Genomic DNA, 25,306 nt, shown 5'->3' with positions numbered 1-25,306 from the left:
GAGAGGGCTGGCAGGAATACACAGGCAAGGGTAGAGGAATGCATGCAGTTATAATGGTGCACAGGTAGGTTTTTGTACCAGCTGGGCGTGAGGTTCAGCGTGTTGCTACCTCGTGTGAATAGAGGCAAGGGTGCTGGACCACCTTTCCTCCGAGTTCTCCAGAGCCTGGTGCGGCACTTATCGTACCAGTAATAATTGGTGCGGAGGATGTGTTGTTATTGATTAAAGCCGTAGATCAAGGCAAGACTTCAAGTAGCGATATGGATTTTTCAAAACCCCGTGAGTCATGTCCGCTAACAGCAACGAAGCACGCTTTCTGGGCTCCCAAAGACAAATGGTGACATTTCATTGCACGAGTGACCAATTGGTTAAAAGATTGCCTTCCTACTTACTGGGCTCCTTCCTCTACTTTCCTTTCCAAATGAATTCAAATACCGTCTTTGTTTCTTTTTAGTTAATTAGAGTTAATGGAGTGTTACAAGATTATTCTGTATATTTTTATTTTATTAAAATTATACTCCGCCCTCCCCAGCCAAGGCTGGGCTCAGGGCGATTCACATAAATATCCTAAAATACAATAAAACAGTTAAAACAATGATTAAAACCAGCCCGTACATCCACAAGCAATAACATTTTATCTGGTAAGGCACAACTGGTGTGATATATAGGCTACAGCAAAGCCTGCCATGTTCCACATCCCCAGAGATAGAATGGTTCAGGTAGGGGAGGTAATGTCTAAGGTAGGGAGGCCAACATTGATGGAAGAAGAAGAGTTGGTTTTTATATGCCAACTTTCTCTACCACTTAAGGAAGAATCATCATCACATCATCACACAACCTTTATTGGCATAAACATCAAGAAGACAATTACAAAAACGTCAGGAGTCAAGAGAAAATCTCCTCCTAGTAGCATAGCAGAGAAATTTCGCTACCGATTCAATGATATTCCTGGTCTTTGTTACAACAAGTTTACGAATTTTACAATGATCAGATAGCCCCTGGAGAGATTGCAGACTAGACTTTAAGTGAATGGTACGAAGATCCTTATAAAATTTGCAGTAAAGTAGGACATGTTCGTTATCCTCAATCTTGTTCATCCCACAAGGACACAATCTCTCTGTGTATGGGATTTTCTCAAATCTCCCATATAACACCATAGAAGGATGAACATTAAAACGAAACAACATAAATGCCCTACGAAGGGACGGTTCAAACAAACAGGAAAAGTATTCCGGGGAAGAATCAAACCGACTTACAATCACCTTCGTTTCCCTCCCCACAACAGACACCCTGTGAGGTAGGTGGGGCTGAGAGAGCTCTAAGAGCTGTGACTAGCCCAAGGTCACCCAGCTGGCTTCATGTGGAGGAGTGGGGGAACCAACCCAGTTCACCAGATTAGCCTCCGCCGCTCCTGTGGAGGAGTGGGGGATCAAACCCGGTTCTCCAGATCAGAGTCTACTGCTCCAAACCACTGCTCTTAACCCCTATACCACGCTACACCATGCTGAAGAAAAACCGTAGCTGGCCTCAACCATAGGCCTCTTGGAATAGCTCTGTCTTGCAGGCCCCTGCAGAATTCTCTAAGGTCCCTCAGGGCCCTGGTCTCATTGGAGAGGCTATTCCACCAGACAGGGGCCAGAGCAGAGAAAGCCCTGGCTCTGGTCGAGGCCACAAGGTAATAACAACGCTCTCGCTCTTTCAACAAGTTAATTCTATAAGCCAATAAACACTTTCAAAACAAGCACCAGCAATTAGCAATTCAATGACCTTCTGTAAGGCACAGTTTATGCAGTCTTAAACCTGAACACACACAATTATAAAGTTTCTTCCGTGTTTAGTAGGAATTAGAAACTTGTTCTCTGGGGAGCATTCCATGATAAATGCAGGGTAAGGGCAGTGGCTCAGCAGCAGAGCATCTGCTTTGTATGCAGAAGGTCCCAGTTCAATCCTGGGCATCTCCGGTTAATAGAATCATGTGGTCAGTGATGTGAAAGACTGAGACTCTGAAGAGCTGCTGCTAGTAAGTGTAGACAACACCGACCTTGACACACCAATGGGAGGCTTAAATAAGGGGTCACGTCTCGGGGCAGAGCACCTGCTTTGCATTCAAAAGGTCCCAGGTTCCATTCCCATGCATCTGCAGTTAAAAATATGCCAGGTATTAGGAAATGTGGAGGACCTCCACCTGAGATTCTGGAGAGCTTCCACCAGTCAGGGTAGGCAGTACTGACCTTGATAGATGAATGGTCTAACTCAGTAGAAGGCAGGTTCTCGTGCTCAAGCTTTATGTATGTTGGATTGTGGGGTGTTATAGGAAGGGCAGAGATAATCCAAGTATAGAGATAATCAAGAGATAGTCTTGAACTGTGTCTGCTCCCCCTAGTGACTCTAGTGTGGATCCAGCATAGTAGGAGGGAAACACAGGATCTGACCCTATGTTTAGGTGATGCACTGTGTACAGAGTCAGTGGATGACGTGGTATCTAGTACTGTGGGACAAGATCAGAAACCCTGGGGGTCAGATTTTGGCTCCATGCTTTCTGTAATGCCAAAGCTGATGGTCTGAGGAGGGGATTACTGGCAGTTCAAGCCTGGTGGCAGTAGAAGGCCAATCTTGATAAGAGGTCTTGGAAAAACAGAAGCTTTCACTATAATAAAAAAGCGTATCAAAGAGGTTGATTATACTAGCACATCTTTTTGTGCTCGTCACGTTTGTTCATCTCAGTTTTTCGGAATACCACCACTACGTGGTTTGCCTGCCTATACCTATTTTTTGACAATTCCTCGTCTCTCTAGAGCAGTGATGGCGAACCTTTTAGAGACCGAGTGCCCAAACTGCAACCCAAAACCCACTTATTTATCGCCGAGTGCCAATGCGGCAATTTAATCTGAATACTGAGGTTTTAGTTTAGAAAAAACAACACATACATTATTAACATCTTTTGCCTTAAAAGAAAAACACAATAACAGAGCTTTCAATGATACAAACAACTTTTTATTGAAAGGTAAAAGTTTGCATTTGGCATGCTTTTGAACAATTAATGTGATTTTTGCTGTTGTGTGCTTGCTGATAATTTGTCCACCCTTGGCTCATACTTTGTAAGTTTGAGAGCAACACATGCAGCACTCAGGTCATCTGTTAGTCTGTTTCTGGTGTCAGATTTGATATAATTCAAAGCTGAAAACAGCTGCTCACAAGCATAAGACGATCCAAACAAAGTAAGGAAAGCAATCCCAAGTGCTTTCATTGACTTAAAATTATTTGGCAGAGAATTCCACACTTTAAGGATTTCGTTTTCAGAACTAACTGTGCTATCCTTTGGCATCCCTTCTATCTTCTCAAGTGTTTCACGCAGGTCACAGAATTTATTTTTCCAGATAGAGCTTTCTTGAAATTCTATTAGCTCCATTTCCAGATTTTCTAAATCTAACCAGTGTAGGCAGGAAAGATCAAGCTCTTCAAATTTGGCTTTATCTGGAGAAGTAAGAAAACACAGGGTTGTCTCCATCTTACGGAACTGTAAAAATCTGTTGCTAAAATTCACCTGTGCAGCTGCTACAATGCTAGAAAATTCCTTGTAGATTTCCTGATGGCTTGTAGGATTGTCTGCAAATGTTGTAGAATTTTCTAAATGCATTTTTAGTTTTGGAAAATATTTCAGCTGCCCACTTTCAAGGTCTCTTTCAAAAACCTGCAGTTTTCTCTCAAATGCTTTGATATCACAAAACATCCTTTCTGCTGTTTTCCCTACGCCTTGTAGTTGTTTGTTCAATACATTGAAGTGTTGTGTAAAATCTGTAAAAAACATGAGGTTGGTAAGCCAGGCCATATCAGTGAGCTGTGGATATTCCTGCCCTTTTTCATTCATAAACAGCCTAATTTCATCCAAGCAGGCTACAAATCTCTCCAGGACTCGTCCTCTGCTCAGCCACCGGACATTATTGTACATAAGTAGACAATTATACTGTGCCTGAACCTCCTCAAGAAGTGCTTGAAACTGTCGACAATTCAGAGCACGAGCCGTGATGTAATTCACCATTTTTGTGACATCTTTGAGGACATTGTCCAATTTTTTGCTGCTGTCCCTGGCACAAAGAGCTTCTTGATGTATAATACAGTGGAACTGAATGACTTGATGTTTTGTTTCTTTAACAAAGAATTGTATGAAACCAGAGGTTGCCCCCACCATAGAAGGTGCCCCATCACTAGTTATTGAAACCACTTTTTCTAGTCTTATGTCTTGGGACAAAAAAGCCTCCTTCACAGCATTGAAGATATCTATCCCTTGTGTTCTTGTAGGCAAAGACACCAGTTTCACCAGCTCTTCTCTCATGATGTCACCAACAGCATAACGCAAAATTACTGCTAGCCTTGCATGATTATTTATATCTGTGCTTTCATCCAAGCACATGGAGTAACAGGCTGCCTTTTGTAAGTCAGTGGTGAGCTGCTGACTAACATCATTTGCCATGCGCTGGACTCGATCTTTAACAGTATTTCTGCTAAGTGGCATCTCAGAGATGCGTTGAATAATTTTATCCTTGTTTGGGAAATCTTGAAAAAGGGAATTACTCCCAGTCAACATGGCTGTTTTGATCATATCCCCATCAGAGAGGGGCTTACCATGTTTTGCTATGCACAGTGAAATTTGAAAACTGGCAGCTGTCAGATGATTTGTTCTAGAAAGGTAGTTTGAAAAACTGAGAGACTGGGAATGATAATTCCTCAATTTTCCCTCAAGAAACTCTTTTCTTTCAGCTTCACCAAGTTCAGCAACACTTTTGTGGTTGGTGTCAAAGTGCCGTCTGACACTTGATGTGCGACACACAACTCTTTCATTACACAGAATACATAACGCTTTCCCACTGCGTTCAATCACTCCAAATGACTCTGTCCAGGCCTCTTGGAATAATCTTCCACTATCTGTTTTTGCTTTTTTTGCAGTACTCATTTTTGGGTGTCCAAGACTTGAAGTCTACAAAAAGACATTTAAAAAAAAAAATGAAGCACCCAATACAAATCTATCTCTAAAAATAGCAAACATTTATTAGTTAACACTAAAGACATTGATATTCCCTTCTTGGGGAATTTGCATAAATAAGAGGCTTAAAGCACATGAAGCTGCCTTATACTGAACCAGACCCTTGGTCCATCCAAGTCAGAATTGTCTACTCTACTCAGACTGGCAGCGGCTCTCCAGGGTCTCAGGCAGGGGTCTTTCACCTCCTTGCCTAGTCCCTTTAGCCGGAGATGCTGGGATTGAACCTGGGACCTTCTGCATGCCAAGCAGATGCTCTACCACGGCCCCTCCCCAGGCAAATTGCCAATAACTATAATATGGAGCTCCAATGTAACAAATGGTAAGCCCCCCCCCAGTGACCCCCGCTCCACGCCCAGAACATGGCTAACCCCCGCAGGACCTCCTGCCCTTCTTGCTACTTCCAATACAATTCTCCCTGTACCTTCTGAACCCACCCCTCCCCCTTGCTCCCTATTTCCAGGACAGCAAGGAGGGGGACCAAAATCCAACCACTTCACCCAACCCCCTGCCCCAGGGGGCAGCTCCCACCCTAGCGACGCCTGCTCCCCACCCCAACCCCTTCCCTCTCCCACCTGCAAACTCCACTGGCAAACGACCCCCCCCAAAAAAAATCCAGACTCTGTAAATGGAGGCTGATTCCCCCCCCCACAAGCCATTTGAGCTTTACTACTGAAACTTGAGCCGCTGCTCTCCACTCGCCCACCAACCCGGCAGCTCTCGCGTGCGCGGTGGGGGGATACCCTGGTGGGAGGGCTGGGGAGATGCATGCACGCTCCACGGGGGCAGGCGACTCACGAGTAGGGAGCCGACTTCATCCTCCTTCCCCCCACCGCTCCTCCATCCGCTGCCCCCAAGCAGCCAGCATGGTCCCTTTAACTCAGGGGTGGGGAACCTTTTTCCTGCCAAGGGCCATTTGTATACTTATAACATTATTCGAGGGCCATACCAGGCATAGATCTCCTGTGGGGGGGGGGGAGGCTAGGGTTGCCAGGTCTCCAGCCACCACCTGGAGGTTGGCAACCCTAGCAGAGGGAAAGGAAGGAATGAAAGAGAGGGGTTCCCAGCTTCTCCCCCTCACACACATGTGCAAACCTCCCCAGCGTCTCCCCCCCCCCCACACACACTCACTCACTCATGCAAGCACAATGGGGAGAAACCTCCGTAGCTTCTCCCCTGCCCCTCCTAGCAAGCAAGCACCTGGCTGAACTAGCAACCAGGAGCGACTGGGAAGTCGCCTCCACAGCTTCTCTCCCACCCCAGCAAGCAAGGAAGCAAGCAAGAATCCGGCTGCACGAGCAGCCGGGCACAACTGGGAAGTTGCCTCTGCGCCCCCCCCCTCCCTGCCCCCTGCCCCCAGCAAACAAGGAAGCAAGCAGGGAAGCAAGCAAGCAAGAAACCGGCTGCACGAGCAGCCGGGCACAACTGGGAAGTTGCCTCTGCACCCCCCCCCCTCCCTGCCCCCTGCCCCCAGCAAACAAGGAAGCAAGCAGGGAAGCAAGCAAGCAAGAAACCGGCTGCACGAGCAGCCGGGCACAACTGGGAAGTTGCCTCTGCGCCCCCCCCTCCCTGCCCCCTGCCAACAAGGAAGCAAGCAGGGAAGCAAGCAAGCAAGCACCCAGCTGCACAAGCAGCTGGGCACAATTGGGAAGACGCCTCCACAGCTTTTCCCCTGCCCCCCCAAACAACCACCCGGCTGCACGAGCAGCTGGGCGCGCTTGGGAAATCGCCTCCCCGGCTTCTGCCCACACACACACACACACACTCATGAAAGCACAATGGGGAGAAACCTCCGTAGCTTCTCCCCTGCCCCTAGCAAGCAAGCACCAGGCTGCAAGCAAGCAAGCACCATGCAAGCACAATGTGGAGAAAACTCCGTAGCTTCTCCCCTGCCCCAAGCAAGCAAGCACCAGGCTGCACTAGCAACAGGGCGTGATTGGGAAGTCGCCCCTGCAGCTTCTCTCCCACCCCAAGCAAGGAAGCAAACAGGGAAGGAAGCAAGTAAGCCCCCACAATCACACAAGCAACCTTCCCTTTTGTATGCATGCGGTCCCGCCTTCCAGCGAAGCTGAGAGGAGGGCCTGGCTAGTAATAGCTAGCTCCGTGGAGCTCCAGGCCTCGGCAGGTGGGCCATGAAGCTCCTGGCCTTGGCAGGCAGGCCGGGGGCCGAACGTTCCCCACCCCTGCTTTAACTGGAGAGGCTGGGCATTGAACCTGGGGCCTTCTGCATGCCGAGCAAACGCAAACGTTCTCCACCACCCAGCCTCCGCTTCCTCCACCGGCCTGGCCACCGCCCCCCCCCCCCCGCGGACCCGGCCTCCCTCAAAGCACTACCTGTTCAGTTGGGCCGGTCCTGCTTGCCGGGGCAGCACTCCACGAAGCTGCAGTAGAAGCCGGGGTTGGAGAGAGAGCCGGTGAGCGCCCAGTTGAAAGTTCAGCCGAGCTGCTGCAGCCGGGAGTGGGAGGGCCTCTGGGGGCAGCAGGCAGGCAGGCAGCTCCTGCCTCGGACTGCTGGGAACCACGAGGCACCCGGGAGGTGGGCGGGGCAAAGCCGGAAAGGCCAGCGACTTGGAGGAAGCTGAGAGGGAGGGGTGAGGAACAGCTGAGCAGCGGCAAGCCGGGCGTGCCGGCGGAAAGGGCGACGCGTGCCGGAAGTGGCACGCGTGCCATAGGTTCGCCAACACGGCTCTAGAGCCTTCTTTCTAGCTAGATTAAATGCTAACCCTTCTATGGTTATGCAAGGTAGATTTTTTAACCTACCATACTTGGAAAGGACTTGTTCATGCTCTTCCGGCTTCATCGACTCACTAGCGCATATGCTCTTGGAATGTTGTTTCTATGAAGATCTTAGATTATGATATATCTCTCCCCATTTAACAGACAAATCTAATGCCTCTGTGTCTGATATAATGCCTTTCCTATTAAGTGATAGGGATCCCAAGGCTACACCGGCAGTGGCAAAATTTATTTCAGTCCTTATATCCCCCAAATAATAGATTTAATACTATGTTGCTCAAGATCAACCGATCAAAGAGCTTCTAAGGGGTAAAAGGAAAAGGAAAGAAGGCTGATCTGAGGGACCCCTCAGTTTGAGCAAATCCCCCTCTCAGTTTAAGCAAATATAGCTGAAGTCAGGCATCAGGTTTTTCTTCCGTACTATCACTCTAACCCACCGTCCACCCATCTAGCCTGAGCACCTGTCCCGGAACCCACTGCAGACTAGGGGCGAAAACGCATGGTCGCTTTAGCCTCCTTTATTCCCTGTTTCAGCCAGGCGAAAACGCATACGTTCGATCCTGGCTGAATCCTGGCTGAAACAGGGAATAAAGGAGGCTGAAGCGACCATGCATTTTCACCCATTGACTGGCATTCCCTGAGGGACCATAGTCAAGCTAGCTGATAGAGATGGGGGTGAAGAAGGCCCACCGGGCCTGAAAACAAACTGTTGTCCTATTGGGTTGACAAATAGGGGTCCCTCAGAAATGGCGGCTTATGCGCGAGAGGCGGTGGGTGGTATTACTTACAGAGTGATGGTGAACAGTTGCATCTTTTGCTGAAATGTGGTGTTTTTTTTTCAAGCTACCTCATATTCCTGTGTTGGATCTTTTCATTATTCTGACAAACTGATGGACTTCCAGAACCCTCCAGAGGCTTACTTGGCTTTGGACTCGTGGACTCCCCATGTGAAAGTGGTCAGAGCAAATGCAACATCTCGTTTCTTTGCAGGAGAAGAGTCCCTGACTATTTTTGTGGACAAGCGGAAGCTCAGTCGGAAAGCGGAAGCTGGCAGCCCGGGAGGAAGCGGAGGGTCCGCCAACGCCACCGTCTCCTTGGAAACGCTGCACCAGCTGGCAGCCTCGTACTTCATTGACCGCGAGAGCACACTGCGGCGGCTCCACCACATCCAGATAGCGACAGCAGCCATCAAGGTAACCCCATAGGCAAGCGACAGACTGTTTTCTGCCCTACTTAATGCCAAGGTTGGGGGAGGGGGAACACAACGCATAGTTAAATTGTGGAACTCCCTGCCCCAAAATGTGGTGATGGCTGCCAACTTGGAAGGCTTTAAGAGGGGAGTGGACATGTTCATGGAGGAGAGGGCTATTCATGGCTACTAGTCAAAAGGAATACTAGTCATGATGCATACCTATTCTCTCCAGGATCAGAGGAGCATGCCTATTATATTGGGTGCGGTGGAACACAGGCAGGACGGTGCTGCTGCAGTCGTCTTGTTTGGGGGCTTCCTAGAGGCACCTGGTTGGCCACTGTGTGAACAGACTGCTGGACTTGATGGGCCTTGGTCTGATCCAGCATGGGCTTTTTTATGTTCTTATGTTCTCAATTATCTAGACAGCACCAAATCCTTTATAAAATTATTGCCGTCTATGATAATATACACATACATTATAGGTACTACTTTCTATTTTATACCTTGGTCTGATCCAGCAAGGATTTTCTTATGTTCTCAATGATCTAGACTTAGCACCAAATACTATTTGGGAGAGCACCAAATCCCAGCCTCCCCCTCCCCCTCCACCAGGAGGCCAGAACATTCATCAGATTTGGAACCAGAGGAGAGATTTGTTTTCCTAAGCCTCCTTGCTTTCATGCAGCACACCCCGATTTTATTCCCCCCCCTTCTCTCTCCATATGCCTGGATTTTAATTTGCAGGTTGCTTAAGCGAGGCCACCGTCCCGGAGGACTGCTACCCGGCTCTGCAATTATAAACCCATCTCCCGAGTCAGCTTCTTTCCCCACCTGCACTGCTCTCCCTCCCCCCCACCCCCCGCCAAGGGAACAGGAGGGGAGGCATCACGCTGGGAGCTCAGACTGGGAGTGGAGCCTGCGTTCTATTTATGGGAAATTGGCTGTGCTAATGATGCCGCGCTTTTATCAGGGGCTGGAGGCAGTGCTGTTCTCTGTCAACAGGCCAATTACCGCACAATTATTTCCTCCCCCCTTTTTTAGAAGTAATGCGCCCTCTTGCATTGTCTTGGGCTCAAAGTGCTTGGCTGTTGCTCGCAGAACAACACATCCTTTGGGCCTGCTGTTTGGACGCCGTCTTTTATTTCATGGTGTTGCATTTCGCTTTGTATGATTTCAACGTTATGTCCACCCCCCTCCTCCCATTTTTAGGTTGGAAAGGATACCTTTGAACAGAAGCTGGGTAGAAATGTAGTTTTGTGCTTGGAGGGTGGGAAGAAGAAGGAGGAGGAGGAGGAGGAGGAGGACTAGCCCAAGGTCACCCAGCTGGCTTCATGTGTAGGCGTGGAAGAGACCAACCCGGTTCACCAGATTAGCGTCTGCCGCTTATGCAGAAGAGTGGGGAATCAGCCCTGGCTCTCCAGATCACAGTCCACCGCTCCAAACCACAGTCCACTGCTCTTAACCACTACACCACGCTGGCACCCTCCGTCCCCACTACTTATAATAAGGCCAGCTGCTCTGGTGTGGTTGCATGGCTTCCATTCACCATGATGAGGCTTGGTGAGGAGAACTTCATTTCACAGTGGATTGGGCCCCATGGCTCAGATCACTCTGGCTCCCACACTGTTACTCTTGCTGGCCTTCCTTCAGTGGACGTAGGAGGATGCGGCTCTACTGAGGACCACGTTGTCAGATTTCCCAGTGTGCCTTGATTCATGTTAGGGCCACTTCTGTGTATAAAATGTTTGGAGTAAAAACATACAAACATATAAACCAACTTATTCAAAAAATGCCTATACTTGCTTTTACCGTAGCGCAATCTTAGCCAGCCTGAACAGACAAGGGTTTCACAACACAGCTGGATACATTTCCGAAGTATTTTTATATCTGTTTTCTCTTCAATTGAGTCTAAATTTTACATTCATGGAACCAGAAGTTTCCCCCCCCCCATCTTTCTCTCTCTAAAATCTTATTGGGGAAGGGGTGGTGGAGGAGGGGGAAGCCCCACCGGGGCCTTAGAAACTGCTGTGACTGGCAAGCAGATTCGTGTTGCCACTTGAAGCTCAAGGAGAGCTTCACACGGAGGGGCCAGGGAGGCATTTATTTTTGCATAAGGCTTAGCTCCCCCCTTCCTTTTACACCCTCACCAAGTTTCCACTTAGAATACATTATGCCACCTGTTCAATTTTGCATGCAGGTGTGCCATTTGCATATTCCAATTTGGGCTTTCAGGAGTGATGGTGGCAAAAAAAAAGAAGAAAATGAGGAGGAAGGAAGGAAAAGAAAACAAGAGGGAGTGGAAATCGGATAGAGAAGGAATGCCAGGGAAGTCAAGATGCTCTTTCAGATATGGAGGGGCTGTGGCTCAGAGGTAGAGCCTCTCCTTGGCATGCAGAAGGGCCCAGGTTCAATCCCCAGCATCTCCAGTTAAAGGGACTAGGCAAGTAGGTGATGTGAAAGACCTCAGCCTGAGACCCTGGAGAGCCGCTGCCGGTCTGAGTAGACCAGACTGACTTTGATGGACCAAGGGTCTGATTCAGTATAAGGCAACTTCATGCGAGAGGCAGGCAGATTTTAGGAAGGGCGAGACATACAGCAAGTTTCAAAGACCTACTCTTGGGAGATGAACTAACAGCCCCAGTGTGGTATAAGAGCATTCTCTGGGATACCCGTTCATACCTCCTGTAAAGCTTTCTGGCGCGCTTCTGCTTTTCCCGCCTCAGGCCTGGTTTACACCTGCATGAGAGTGAAAAGTATCACTTCAGAGTGTAGGAAGGTGTATTGTTTCTGACTGCTCTTCCCTCCCAATTTTTAAAAAAATGCCCCCCCCCCCCAAAAGTATGTTAAGGGGAGGCCGCCTAGCCTAGCATACACTGCAGATTTTCTTCTTGCAGGGAGTTTCTTTTTCTGTCAGAAAGCATTCACAAATGGGCTTCCACATCTGCAGTCTTAACCTGAACAGTCCATTCCATAGGGTTGCCAACCTGCAGGTAATAGCTGGAGACCTCCTACTATTACAACCGATCTCCAGCCAATAGAGATCAGTTCACCTGGGAAAAAATGGCCACTTTGGCAATTGGACTCTATGGCATTGAAGTCCCTCCCATCCCCAAACCCCACCCTCCTCAAGCTCCGCCCCAAAAACCTCCCGCCGGTGGCAAAGAGGGACCTGGCAACCCCACCATTCCACCATCTTAGAACAGAGCAGTTCTTCGTCTTTGCCAATTACAGGCCAACAAGCAAAACAGAGCAGGTACTAAAATTTTCCAGAATGCACCAATTCGATTTCTTTAAGAAGAGCCCTGCTGGATCATAACAGTGGTCTATCTGGTCCAGCATCCTGTCTCACACAGTGGCCAGCCCGTTCCTCTGGAGGTCCAACAATAGGGCATAGAGGCCAAGGCCTTCCCCCAGTGCTGTCTCCTGACACAGGGATTCAGAAGCTGACTACCTCTAAACATGGAGGTTCCTTTTAGTCACCATGACTCGTAGCCACTGATAGACCTATCCTCCTGTGTGTGGTACTGCACTGTTTGTTAGTCCACACTCTGACCATCTTGGTCAGAAGTAAAATGGCCAGAGTGAAAGTAATGTGGCACCTCCAGCACCAACACAGACACCCCAGCACACACACTCTTGGGGGAGACCTTCTCCAGGACTGAACAGAGGGGACACGCTGTTAAAGAAAGAGAGTGGGCAAGAATGGTGAGCAAAGGGAAAGACCCAAAGGGATGCCGGCAGGGGAAGGGGTGGGTGATCTTGAAAGTTTCACCCCAAAGCATCTGCCTGTGAGATGAGTCTTTAGGGCTTCTCGTAAGAGTCAGGTAAGCAGGGGCAGGAGCACTTGAAGAACGGCTCCTGGAGCATAGTTGTGCTGAATGAGACGGGATTGGACATCCCTTCTGACCATCACAGCATAGTTTAGATGGAGTAGCATGGGTAATGACTGCTAGTCCTAAGAACATAAGAAAGGCCCTGCTGGATCAGACCAAGGCCCATCAAGTCCAGCAGTCTGTTCACACAGTGGCCAACCAGGTGCCTCTAGGAAGCCCCCAAACAAGACAACCACAGCAGCATTGTCCTGCCTGTGTTCCAACGCATCCAATATAATAGGCCTGCTCCTCTGATTCTGAAGAGAATAGGTATGCATCATGACTAGTATCCATGTATCCTCCTAACCATTCTCTCAGAGATCCCATCATTCCCCCAGCTTCCCTCTGTCATGGCCCAGCCTGAGCTCAGTGACAGTGAGGACTCTGCAGAGGAGGAGGGGCCCTGTGCAGACAACCCATAAGAACATAAGAAAGGCCATGCTGGATCAGACCAAGGCCCATCAAGTCCAGCAGTCTGTTCACACAGTGGCCAACCAGGTGCCTCTAGGAAGCCCCCAAACAAGACAACCACAGCAGCATTATCCTGCCTGTGTTCCAACGCATCCAATATAATAGGCCTGCTCCTCTGATTCTGAAGAGAATAGGTATGCATCATGACTAGTATCCATGTATCCTCCTAACCATTCTCTCAGAGATCCCATCATTCCCCCAGCTTCCCTCTGTCATGGCCCAGCCTGAGCTCAGTGACAGTGAGGACTCTGCAGAGGAGGAGGGGCCCTGTGCAGACAACCCATAAGAACATAAGAAAGGCCATGCTGGATCAGACCATGGCCCATGAAGTCCAGCAGTCTGTTCACACAGTGGCCAACCAGGTGCCTCTAGGAAGCCCACAAACAAGATGACTGCAGCAGCATTGTCCTGCCTGTGGTCCAAAGCACCTAATAAAATAGGCATGCTCCTCTGGTACTAGAAATAATGGGTAGGCATCATGACTAGTATCCATTTTTACTATTAGCCATGGAGAGCTCTCTCCTCCATGAACATGTCCACTCCCCTCTTAAAGCCTTCCAAGTTGGCAGCCATCCCCCCCATCCTGGGGCAGGGAGTTCCACAATTTAACTATTAGGTTCAATCATACCACAAAACAATGGCAGCATATTCCAAAGGGGATACTAGTTTCTTCCGATTTCTACCTCTACATGTCATCATTTTTTGTGTCTTCCTGCTCTGATCCATTTGAACCCTTTCTCCAGCCTATGTAGATGTCCTCCAACTTAAGTGGCTCTTCTGTGGAAGGAACAACCACCTAGGTTGGAGGAGAGCTTCAAAATAGGCTGAGCAGAGTGGTAGGCTACAAACCGGTAGGTTCTTCTTCAGAGCAGGCAGATGCTAAGGGAGAGAGAAAGGGCATCAGTATGAACTTTTCACTTCAGGCATTGTGACTGCTAACGTGCACTGCCCACTTTTATAGTTAAGAGGAATCTCTTTGTCTCGCTTAGGTCACCGAGACCAGGACAGGACCGCTCGGATGCAGTAACTACGACAATCTGGATTCTGTGAGTTCCGTCCTTGTCCAGAGCCCTGAGAACAAAGTTCAGCTCCTTGGTAAGTTAAGGCTCTTGCCTCTATTGCCAGCCCATGAGTGCATCTCTAGAAATCATTTAATGCTGATTATCAGAGCCCATCTTCTAAGTTTGGAGGACTTTGAAGGATAAGGTAGATGGGGCAATTCTAATATATTGTTGGAAAGAAAGAAGTTGATGTCATGGTAGGAAGTGCTTATTCCTCTCCCCTCTCCCAAGATCTTCTGGCTTAAATGCTTCCAGTTCTTTCTTGGTAGCTGTATAGAACCACACTTTGGAATGGGAGCCCCATTACATCGTTGGCATCTGACTGAAGGCTTAAGGCTTGCTATTAACCTTATCCCTTATCCTGCCTTGCCCACTGATCAGACCCAAAGCCAACCCAGATGTTCCTTCTGTTATAGCTCAGGTATCCAGACCATGTCAGCCACCTGTAGAGCAGCTGACCACAACTGCATCATATATCAATGGAGTTGGATTAGCGTGCAATATCCCCAAAGACTTGGCTCTCCAAAGGAACCATTGGGAGCTGTTCCTCTTGGCAGCAGAGGATAATTTTTTTACAGTAAGAGTTGTTGGACAGTGAAATCAGCTACCTAGGGAGGTGATGAGCTGCCCCTCACTGGTGGTCTTTAAGCAGAGGCTGGACAAACACTTGCCAGGGATGCTCAAGGCGGATCCTTCATTCAGCAGGGGGTTGGACTAGATGGCCTGTATGGCCCCTTCCAACTCTATGATTCTATGATTGCTGCAAAGAGTTGGTAGGCCTGAAAATTTCTTATGTTAGGGAGTTCTACAGGTCCTCATTATTCCAATTGCAGGGACTGCTGATCCTGGGGGCCTAATATTGTATTATTTTACTTTATTGTTTGTTTAATTTTGTTTTTATTACACTTCTCAACCACAGGGTTCTCACCCCCCTACCTTCAAAGCACAATCAATAAAACCAATAGAACCAACGATAAATAACATAAAACCAATAAAATAACAGCAATTAAATGACTGTAAAGTTCCAAAATAGCAGCTGGTGAAAACAAATCTTAATTAGTGACATATAGCAATAGTAAAATTCAGCAGTAACACCATACAAAGGATGGGTAAAACCAATGCAGGACCAGCAAAGCCAGGAATCAAAAACCAAAGCCTGCCATGCACATGATAAAATTAAACATTAAAAGGTGGAGAGTGCAAGGACGTTCTTAATACTAATTAAGGGCCATTAAGTCACAACCAACTTATGCCAACCCCTCATGGGGTTTTCAAGGCAAGAGATGAGCAGAAGTGGTTTGCCATTGTCTGCCTCTGCATAGCAATCCCAGACTCCTGTGTTTGTCTTCCAAGCACTAAGCATGGCCAGCAATGTTGACCTTCCATCCCCCTCACAAGCTCAGGCTAATCTAGGCTATTCAGGTTGTGACAAGAATGTTTTTAATTAGTGATTAAAGCTAAAAAAGGAAGATAACAGCTGTATGATAACCATCTTCAGGTACTTCAGGGGCTGTCATATAGAGGATGGTGCCGAGTTGTTTTCTGTTGCCCCAGAAGGTCAGACCAGAACCAACGGGTTAAAATTAAATCAAAGGAGTTTCCGTCTAGACATTAGGAAGAATTTTCTAACAGTTAGAGCTGTTCCTCATTGGAACTGGCTTCCTTGGGAGGTGGTAAGCTCTCCTTCCCTGGAGGTTTTTAAGGTTAGATGGCCATCTGTCAGCAATGCTGATTCTGTGACCTTTGGCTGTTGATGAGAGGGAGGGCATCTTGGCCATCTTCTGGGCATGGAGTGGGGGTCACTGGGGGTGTGGGGGGGGAGGTAGTTGTGAATTCCCTGCATTGTTCAGGGGGTTGGACTAGATGACTCTGGTGGCCCCTTCCAACTCTATGATTCTTCTATGATTCTTCCAAGTACTAAATATGGCCAACTCAGTTTACTTTCCAACCCTCTCCCAAGCTCAGGATAATCCGGGCTGTTCAGGTTGCGACAAGAATGTTTTTACTTGGTGATTAAAACTAAAAAATGAAGATAACAGCTGTATCATAGCGGAGAAGGCCTCTGTGGTACTGATGCCGGTTAGGATACCCAGGTACCCATTCATTTAGGTGTTGAAAGGTAAGCACCAGCACTTGGAATTGCATTTGGACATGAATCACCCATCAGCGCGGCTCTTTCAAAGCCAGCAGGGTGTGTTCTTGTGCAGGGGGTGGGGGTCTGTCAGAGCAGCTGCAGTCTAAACTAACCGGAGTTCCTGAACAGTCTTCAAAGGCAACCCCACATACAGCAGTAATTGAGTCTCGCTGTGATCAGAGCGTGAACAATTGTGACCGGCGATGTCGTCCCCCTTTTTTCCCCAACAGGCCTGCAGGCGCTGTTGCCGGAGTACCTGAGGGAACGCTTTGTGGCTGCTGCCCTCAGCTACATTACCTGCAATTTGGAGGGGGAGCTGATTTGCCGAGAGAATGACTGCTGGTGCCAATGTGGGCTTGGTTTCCCACAATGCAACTGTCCCGAGGCTGACATCCACACTATGGAAGAGAGTCTCCTCCAGATCCGGGAAGCTTGGGACAGTCACAACCAACAGTTTGAGGAATCGGGTGAGTTTTGGAAACGTGCAATGGTGACCCCTCCAACCACTCTGCCTCCCACCATTAACCTTTCTTCATACAGGTTTAGGTACACCGGCAGGTCAGGGCAGTCACAATTCACCACCCGCCTGGTCTCCCTTTAATAGGCAGAGAGCCCAGACCCCTTTCCAGAGAGCCAGCATGGTGTAGTGGTTAAGAGCGGTGGTTTAAAGGGGTGGATTCTGATCTGGAAAACCGGGTTTGATTCCCCACTCCTCCACATGAAGCCAGCTGGGTGACCTTGGGCTTGTCACAGTTCTATTAAGAGCTCTCTCAGCCCCACCTACCTCACAGGGTGTCTGTTGTGGGGAGAGGAAGGTGATTGTGAGCCAATTTGATTCTTCCTTAAGTGGTAGAAAAGTTGGCATATAAAAACCAACTCTCCTCCTCCGCCTCCTCCTTCTTCCAAACACTGGGTCTCCTCTCTGCTCTTTCCCAGAGATGTCTCCAGACAGAGCAGCTCAGTTCCCTTTATTATCCACCCTTCACCCAGCTACCACTCTAGTCAGGGAACTGCATACTTCTTTCCCTTATTCGCTGCCACCATGTAGTTAATTAAATTCACAGGTAATGGTCATGAAGGTTGGTGTGTGTGTGTGGGGGGGGGTATTTCCCCTGAAACAATAGACATCAAGTCAGTAGGGTTTAAATGGGGGGATGGGATAGTTAATTTTTATTTATAACTTCAACAGCATGAGATGAATTAAACTCAGCAACACACTGACCATTTTTGCATGGTCAAATTTTATGCTCGGTCAAAGCTCTTTTTTAAATTGCGACTTTAAAAATGCCTTTTTACGGTTCCGACGCAAAAGGAGAAGTTTCACTCCCCTCACTCTCCTGCTCCTTTGTTCCTGCTTGCTTATCCATTAGCATATGGATAGCTAGCCCGCCTCTATTGTTTTGCATTGTTCCTTGAGGGGGATTCTCCACGGCAAACACCAAAGGTTGTGTTAAGTGGGCTCTTTTGTAATGTTCTGGAATGATGGTTCAGTGTGCAAAATTCAAAAAGATATGCGGGGCAATTACCATGCAAAAATGGCCATTGTTCCTCATATTTGAATTTATGAACCCAGGCTGCTTCCTTCACAGATTCAGAATCCTCTTTTTTCAGACTGACTGCTGTCTCTCCTCCTTTCTAACGGCCTGTCTTTGCCTGCCCGCCTCCCCCAACATTCCTTCAGCTCCCATTGAAAAATACCTTCATTTCCCCCGAGCCAGTCTTTTCCTACATTCTGATTACCAAAGCCTGCTTACATTTCTGAATTAAAATTGGATACAGATTTCACACTCACATCTGAGGTACATTAGTGATTGTTGTGAGCTTGCTACCTGATCCGAGGGCTATCCCCTTGGCAGGGTATGCTTGGTCTCTGCATTGGGATTAAGCAAACAGTCCATCCACACCCAAAGCAGAGATGTCGCAGAATTATTCTGACCCCACAGCGAAGCTAGAATGAAAGACCAGACCAGTGAGTCGTTCAGAGACACAGGGGATAGTCTCCTCTGAAAGAATTTCCTTTGGAGCATTCTGTCAATTTGTTTCTTAAATGAGTGTGCTAACCTCCCCTCTTGGAGAAGAAAATTATTATTAGTGGAGAATTTTAATGACAAAATTTGAACATTTCTACTAAAAAATATTCTAATTATGTATTGTTGTTTATATAATGCTGCCTGTGTTCCTGACACTTTACACTTTAGCATTCAAGAAGGTGTGTACCTGCCCCAAGGAGCTTACAGTCTAAAATAGGAGAGTCTCCAGAGGGATGAGACAGAGATGGAGTTGAGGGTTACTAGGGGAAGAGCGTGTATTCAGACCAATTACACATATTCGGTGTTTCAGTAGTTTATTCATCTTCAATACAAGTTCATATGAAAACAAGGCTGGTCAATCCAATTATATCCAATATTGGGATACTTAACAGAGTTTATAACATGTATACAAGCAACGTAGCCCCTGAAACGAGACACAAAGTATTGGATTCATCTTTGATAACATTTATCTTGCTCAAATTGTTTTTCCAATAATTTATTTCCCAGTACGGTGTGAATTTCTGAAGAATGACAACTTGTGTGTGCTAATGTATTGAATTCTTCCTCTCCCTAAATCTAATATGGTGTGTCAGCTTCAATAAATCTATGGAGAGCCAGCGCTTATTTATCCACCGCTGAACTGGAAGTGGAGATTTAAGCTGGGGCCGTATCTTAGTGCCCACGCTGAATGTCCCTGCCGTTCTCCCTCCAAAAGCCCTCGTGGTAATTAGCTACGGGAGGAAAGAGAACTACTCAGATTCCAGAGACCAGCAGCTCTGGCTTCCTTGTCTATCCACGATTCCTTGTGGCTTTTTTCTGCCTTGGGAATCCTTGGGATTCCCAAGGCAGCCTTCAAAACCCCAGCAGTCACATGGCAACTTTTGACATGGCGGATGTAACATGTGACTAGACTACAGGACTCTGGTATTTAATTCCAAGGTTTGAATTGTGGCTTCTCGGGCTTCAAAACCTGGATTTCGACAAGAGATTTGAACGGTGAGATGTAGGTTAAGGTAAAGGTAGTTTCCTGTGGAAGCACCGGGTCATTCCTGACCCATGGGGTGACGTCACATCCCGACGATTCCTAGGCAGACTTTGTTTACGGGGTGGTTTGCCAGTGCCTTCCCCAGTCCTCTTCCCTTTACCCCCAGCAAGCTGGGGACTCGTTTGACCGACCTCGGAAGGATGGAAGGCTGAGTCAACCTTGAGCTGGCTACCTGAAACCGACTTCCGTTGGGATCGAACTCAGGTCGTGAGCAGAGCTTGGACTGCAGTACTGCAGCTTACCACTCTGATCCATGTAGGTTAGGCTAACATATATTTATTTATTATTAGTCTCACATCCCGCTCTATATCCTGACCAAAGCCGGGCTCAGAGCTGCAAACAATCACAAAGCATCATACATACATGTAGATTAGAACTAGATCAAATATACAATACAATTATTATTAATAAAAACCAGTTGGTGCTAAAGGCCCGTGGAAGAGCAATCAGGATTGCCAATTAAAATGCTGTAAGATGGAAATTTATGGATGAGGGGGAAAGGGAAGTCAGCTATGATGGATACCATTGCTGTCCTTGACCGTAGGCCTGGCAGAACATCCCAGTCTTACAGGCCCTGCAGAACTGGGCAAGATCCCACAGGGCCTGGTCTCAGTGGAGAGAGAGTTATACCACGCTGGGGCAGGGCTGAAAAAGCTCTTGCCCTGGTTGAGGACAGCTGGACATTTTTTGGGCCAGGGACCACCAGTTGGTTATTATTTGCTGAACGTAATGCTCTCTGGGGGGCGTACCAGGAGAGACGATTCCAAAGATACCATCTTCTCAGGTTTTTGTCACCCTGACTTGGCATAGGAATGCAAATATGGATTTTTACAAAAGTAAAATTTCAAAATGTAGTTATTGATGCCATTGAGATTTAGCAAGTTAAAATGTGAGAAATGTGATAACTTCTGAAGAGAGTACTGTAGCTCAGTGGCAGAGCATCTGCTTGGCATGCAGAAGGTCCCAGGTTCAATCCCTGGCATCTCCAGTTAAAGACTAGGCAAGTAGGTGATGCGAAAGACCCCTGCCTGAGACCCTGGAGAGCTGCTGCCGGTCTGAGTAGACAATACTCACTCTTTCCCCCCCCCCCCTGGCTTGTTCAAGTTTTTGTAAGTCCCAAAGTATAGTGTTAATCAACTGTAGTTGCTGCTTACGCCATGCCGCATTTTTCTGGGTCATAAATCCTCTTAGCACCGCTTTAAAAGCGTCCCATACTGTATTTATGGTGGTTTCTCCATTCATATTAATGTCAAAATAATCCTTAATCAACATAAACAATTCCTCCAACAATCTCATCTTGAAATCTTTGTTGGCTTGCTGCCCTCCCAAACTCCACATGCGGAAGCTCTCTGGAGCTGTGCAGTGTGTGAGCGAGGCCCCAACATAAAGTGTGGCAGGACCTCTGCTTGACGTGAACAATCTGGCCACGCTGAAGCATGTGCAACAGAGCAGCTGCACAGCCAGCAGAGGGGAAAGCAAGTCACTGGCTCCAGTGGGGACCCTCAGCAGGATCTTATACTCAGCAGGATCTTATGGCAAAGGTTTTCCCAGACTGCACTAGGTAGGAGTGGCACAGGCTGATGTTCTTTCTTGAAAAACACCCCCTGCGGGTCGAATCTTTGCGTGCTAAGAAGAAGGCACCTCCCTGCCTTTCTGCTTTCCTATGTGCAGGGTGCTTTTTTGTAATGGCAGAGCATTAAAATATGCCTTTCCCCCTTAATCACCCCCGCACATTAAATTCGGACCATCCAGGACAAGGTGTGCTGCCTCCTCCTTAAAAGAGCTGTGGGTAACACTGTGGCCCCTTTCACATGGCCATTCTAAACTGGTTAAGCGAAAACGCATGGGCGGTTTTTGCCTTGGATTTGCTGCTCTCTAGATGCTCATTTTCCCCCATCTGAATTCTCAAAACTCTGCAGGGGGGCTTTTGTTGAGTTTTGAGGATTTGGCTGGGGGAAATGTGCATTTAGAGAGCGGCAAATCTAAGGCAAAACCTCCCATCCGTTTTCGCCCGTTGTTCTCCGTTGCTGACCTGATTCCAAGTAAAGGGACATTGGGACAGGGTTTCATACAGTGTATTGAAATCCGTTCATGAGCCGTGTCTGAAGCGCTCTGGCCATTTCAAACTGCGGCAATTTCCCCCGCCTTTTTTGTAGCATGTTCTATTATGGATTTTTTTTGGGGGGGGGGGGAATGTTGATTTTGCTCTATAGTGCTAAACCAACGTAGCAATTCAATGCTGTATTGGCAGGTTCGGCAAGCATCTGAATGCCGGAAACATAGCACCGAATTGTTATGTTGATCTAGCGCTATGCTGCAAAAGAAAGTTTTAAAAAAAAGATGGAAAAGAACATGTCACGAAAAGGGCAGTGGGGGGGAGCGGCACTTTCAGAAGCGCTACAGATATTTCAAACAACACACTAAAGCAATTCAGAAACGCAAAGAAGACCTGAAAACAGAGGAAAGGAGTTTTTTTTTTAAAACAGTTCAGCCCTTCTTTGTGAATGGGACGCAAGCAGCTCTGTATGAAGGCTGTCTGAAGGCCTTTTATGCATGGCTGTTTCCTTCGCGGTCAGCCCTTCGATGGCTTCGGGTCTTTGTTTTGATCATGCACACTGTTTCCGACTCTGAGAGGTTGCTTTGCTCTCCCCTGTGTTTCCCCTCGTTTTGCCCGCGTTTTCAAAATTCACAATAAAATAGATCTCTGAAAACATGGGCAAAACTTAAGGCAACGCAGCGGGGAGAGCGAGGTGACCTCTGACGGTCGGAAATGGCATGCATAGTCAAGACAAAGACCCAAAGTCGTTGGAGGGTAACAGGCATGCGTAAAAGGCCTGAAAGGGACCTGTGTCAGGTGCTAATCCCACCTTCTGATGGTACACTCTTCTTCTCTGACAGAGGAGCTTCAGGCCTTGGTGAAGAAGCTCCCAGGCGATCGTTTTTGGAACATCACGGCCATCTCTCAGTACTGGGCCATGGACCTTGATATTCAGCATCGCTATCAGAAGCTGGGCACCACCTTGAAGATGCTTTCCAAGAAGACCCATCGGATCGTCCGGCGCCTCTTCAACCTGGCCAAGCGCTGTCGCAGGCAACCTCGCTTCCGGCTTCTGAAGGAAAGGTCTGGTATACTCCCGGCAGGGCTCTTTGGCCACATTCCAGTTTGGGCCTATGTGGCCCTTTAGCCCATTGGTTTCATTGGCCATAAGCATGCCTAACCTGGGTTAGGGCTGTGACCTTTGCGGGTTCTTTGTGGGAAACATTTTTTTGCAAGAAGTCTGATATCTAAGGTGGGATTTGGAACCCACAGGATGTTACAGTGCAATGCTTCGTAGAGTGAAACTCCCCTAAACCCACTGACTTGCGTGTACGTTGAGGGGCCCAACTCTTGCCCTGCTGTGTCATGCAGAATGAGATGGCCAGGTTACAGATTGCAGCCACATGTGGCCGAATATTGTATTATCAGTGTGCTATAGGGTTCATTCGCAACTAGATTTTGTTATGGGTAAACGCCCCAACATTTCCCAAATAATATCAGAATATTCACTGGATATTTGATACCTGATTTTAACCCTAATAATTTGATTTTATTTAACATTTGACAGCAGTCAAAAGAATTCACATTACAAATAGGGATTTTCACATTCTATGCTGGCAAATGTCAAATAAATGTAAACACTGTAATAAATGTAAATAAATGCAAACTTGAATCAAGTCTGTGCTGAAAGTAAGCAAGCATGTATGAATTCTAGCTTGCTCACATGGTCTTCCAGTCAAGGCTATGAATTCGAGCAATATGGAGTCATCTGGGACTTCCACACATGCCGAATAATGCACTTTTAATCCACTTTCAATGCACTTTGCAGCTGGATTTTACTGTGTGAAACGGCAAACTCCACTTGCAAGCGATGGTTAATGTGTATTGAAAGTGCGTTATTCAGCATGTGTGAAAACGCTTTTTTTAGAGACTGGGGAGAGGCACCGAGTAAGGATACACCTGAGTAGATTTCTGCTTTATTGAAACCAAGTCTCCATCTCTTTCATCTCATAGACCTTTGACCTATTGGTGGAGCCGCATCCAGTCCCTCCTGTACTGCAGCGAGGCCGCCGTGCCAGGGACTTTTGTGGAGGAAAGTCACAGCTGCACCTGCCCTCATGACCAGCTCTCCTGCCAGGGGATCCTCCCATGTGCCTTGGGTGATGGGCCAGAATGTGCTGCCTGTGCCGAGGACAACGCCACCCAGTGCGGTGCCTGCAACCCCGGCTATGTGCTCACCCTCGGGCTGTGCCGGCCTGAAGTGGCCGAGTCCCTAGAACACTATTTAGGGCTGGAGACAGACCTTCAGGATCTGGAGCTCAAGTACCTTTTGCAGAAGCGGGACAGCCGGATTGAGGTGCACTCCATCTTCATCAGCAACGACATGCGCCTTGGGACCTGGTTTGACCCTTCCTGGAGGAAAAGGATGCTGGTGACCCTAAAGAGCAACAAGTATAAACCAGGCTTGGTCCACCTCATGCTAGCTCTCTCCCTCCAGATCTGCCTCACCAAGAACAGCACCCTGGAGCCGGTGATGGCCATCTACGTCAACCCGTTTGGGGGCAGCCATTCAGAGAGCTGGTTTATGCCCACCAATGAGAGTGGCTTTCCTGACTGGGAAAGGACTAACGTGGATGCTTCTGGGCAGTGCCAAAATTGGACGCTCTCTTTAGGCAACAAGTGGAAGACCTTCTTTGAGACAGTCCACGTTTACCTGAGGAGCCGCATCAAGTCTCTCAACGACAGCTCCAACGAGACCATCTTTTACGAGCCCTTGGACATGGACCCTTCTAAGAACTTGGGGTACATGAGGATCAATAGCTTACAGGTCTTTGGCTACAGCCTACCCTTTGAGTCAGATGCCATTCGGGAACTCGTCCTTCAGCTGGATTACCCATATACCCAAGGTTCCCAAGACTCTGCCATACTGCAGTTGATTGAAATCCGGGACCGGGTCAACCGTCTCTCCCCCCCGGGAAAAACCCGCCTTGACCTCTTCTCTTGCTTGCTCCGGCACAGGCTCAAGTTGGCCAACAACGAGGTGAGTCGGATCCAGTCTACTCTGCAGGCCTTCAATGCCAAACTGCCAAACCCCGTGGAGTACGAGACTGGCAAACTGTGCAGCTAGCAACCGGGGGGTGAGTGGGGGGCCTGGCTGGTGTTATAACCCTAGAGGACGGGACTGCGGGAAGAGTGGCGGAGACTTCCAAAGGCCTTACTTTTGTGCCAGCTGTGCGATTCCAGGAGGCAGCCAGTGGCTGGCCTATAAGACGTTGGCGTTCAGAGGATGCGTGGTGCCAAGCCTGGGAATGAGATATGGCACAAATCTGGGATGACTGGCCATGGCGACAGCATCCAGCTGCAGTGGCTGAACGGGCTGCATCGTTCCCGTTTCCTACAGGCTACTGTTGGGGAAGCATGGCAGAAAATGAACAGGCGCACATGAGAGAACCCGTCCATGGTGACACAGAAGGAAGAAAGAGAGGTGACTAATGGGAAGCCAGTGGGCATGGCGATTAACACTCGACTTTTGTGATCTGGCCGCCCGGCCAGTCAGTCTTTCAACAGAGATGAAGGGCAAGAGGGGTTGGACTTCATTTTATTCAAGTGCTTTGAAAATGTTCACTGAGGAGGATTTCTCCATGGCTTTCACCTCCCACGGTGCAGTTCACTTTTGTATTGTTTTTATG

General features: G+C 48.1%; 1 protein-coding gene across 1 annotated transcript in view; it reads left to right on the top strand.

Moving 5' to 3' along the window:
- The window catches only part of BRINP2 (BMP/retinoic acid inducible neural specific 2), a 57,363-nt gene extending 32,615 nt beyond the window's left edge, over nucleotides 1-24,748 (top strand). The window contains exons 3-7 of the mRNA XM_056844968.1: nucleotides 8,765-8,967; nucleotides 14,299-14,404; nucleotides 16,735-16,971; nucleotides 22,478-22,700; nucleotides 23,631-24,748. Coding sequence (XP_056700946.1) covers nucleotides 8,765-8,967; nucleotides 14,299-14,404; nucleotides 16,735-16,971; nucleotides 22,478-22,700; nucleotides 23,631-24,744 — 1,883 coding nt within the window. The 3' untranslated portion in view covers nucleotides 24,745-24,748. The remainder of the gene's footprint in view (nucleotides 1-8,764; nucleotides 8,968-14,298; nucleotides 14,405-16,734; nucleotides 16,972-22,477; nucleotides 22,701-23,630) is intronic.
- The last annotated feature ends 558 nt before the right edge of the window (nucleotides 24,749-25,306 follow it).

Source organism: Euleptes europaea, chromosome 2, assembly GCF_029931775.1.
Source record: "Euleptes europaea isolate rEulEur1 chromosome 2, rEulEur1.hap1, whole genome shotgun sequence".
NCBI classification, from domain to species: domain Eukaryota; kingdom Metazoa; phylum Chordata; class Lepidosauria; order Squamata; family Sphaerodactylidae; genus Euleptes; species Euleptes europaea.
The sequence above is the reverse complement of the archived record's forward strand: the minus strand, read 5'-3'. Positions and strand labels throughout refer to the sequence as shown.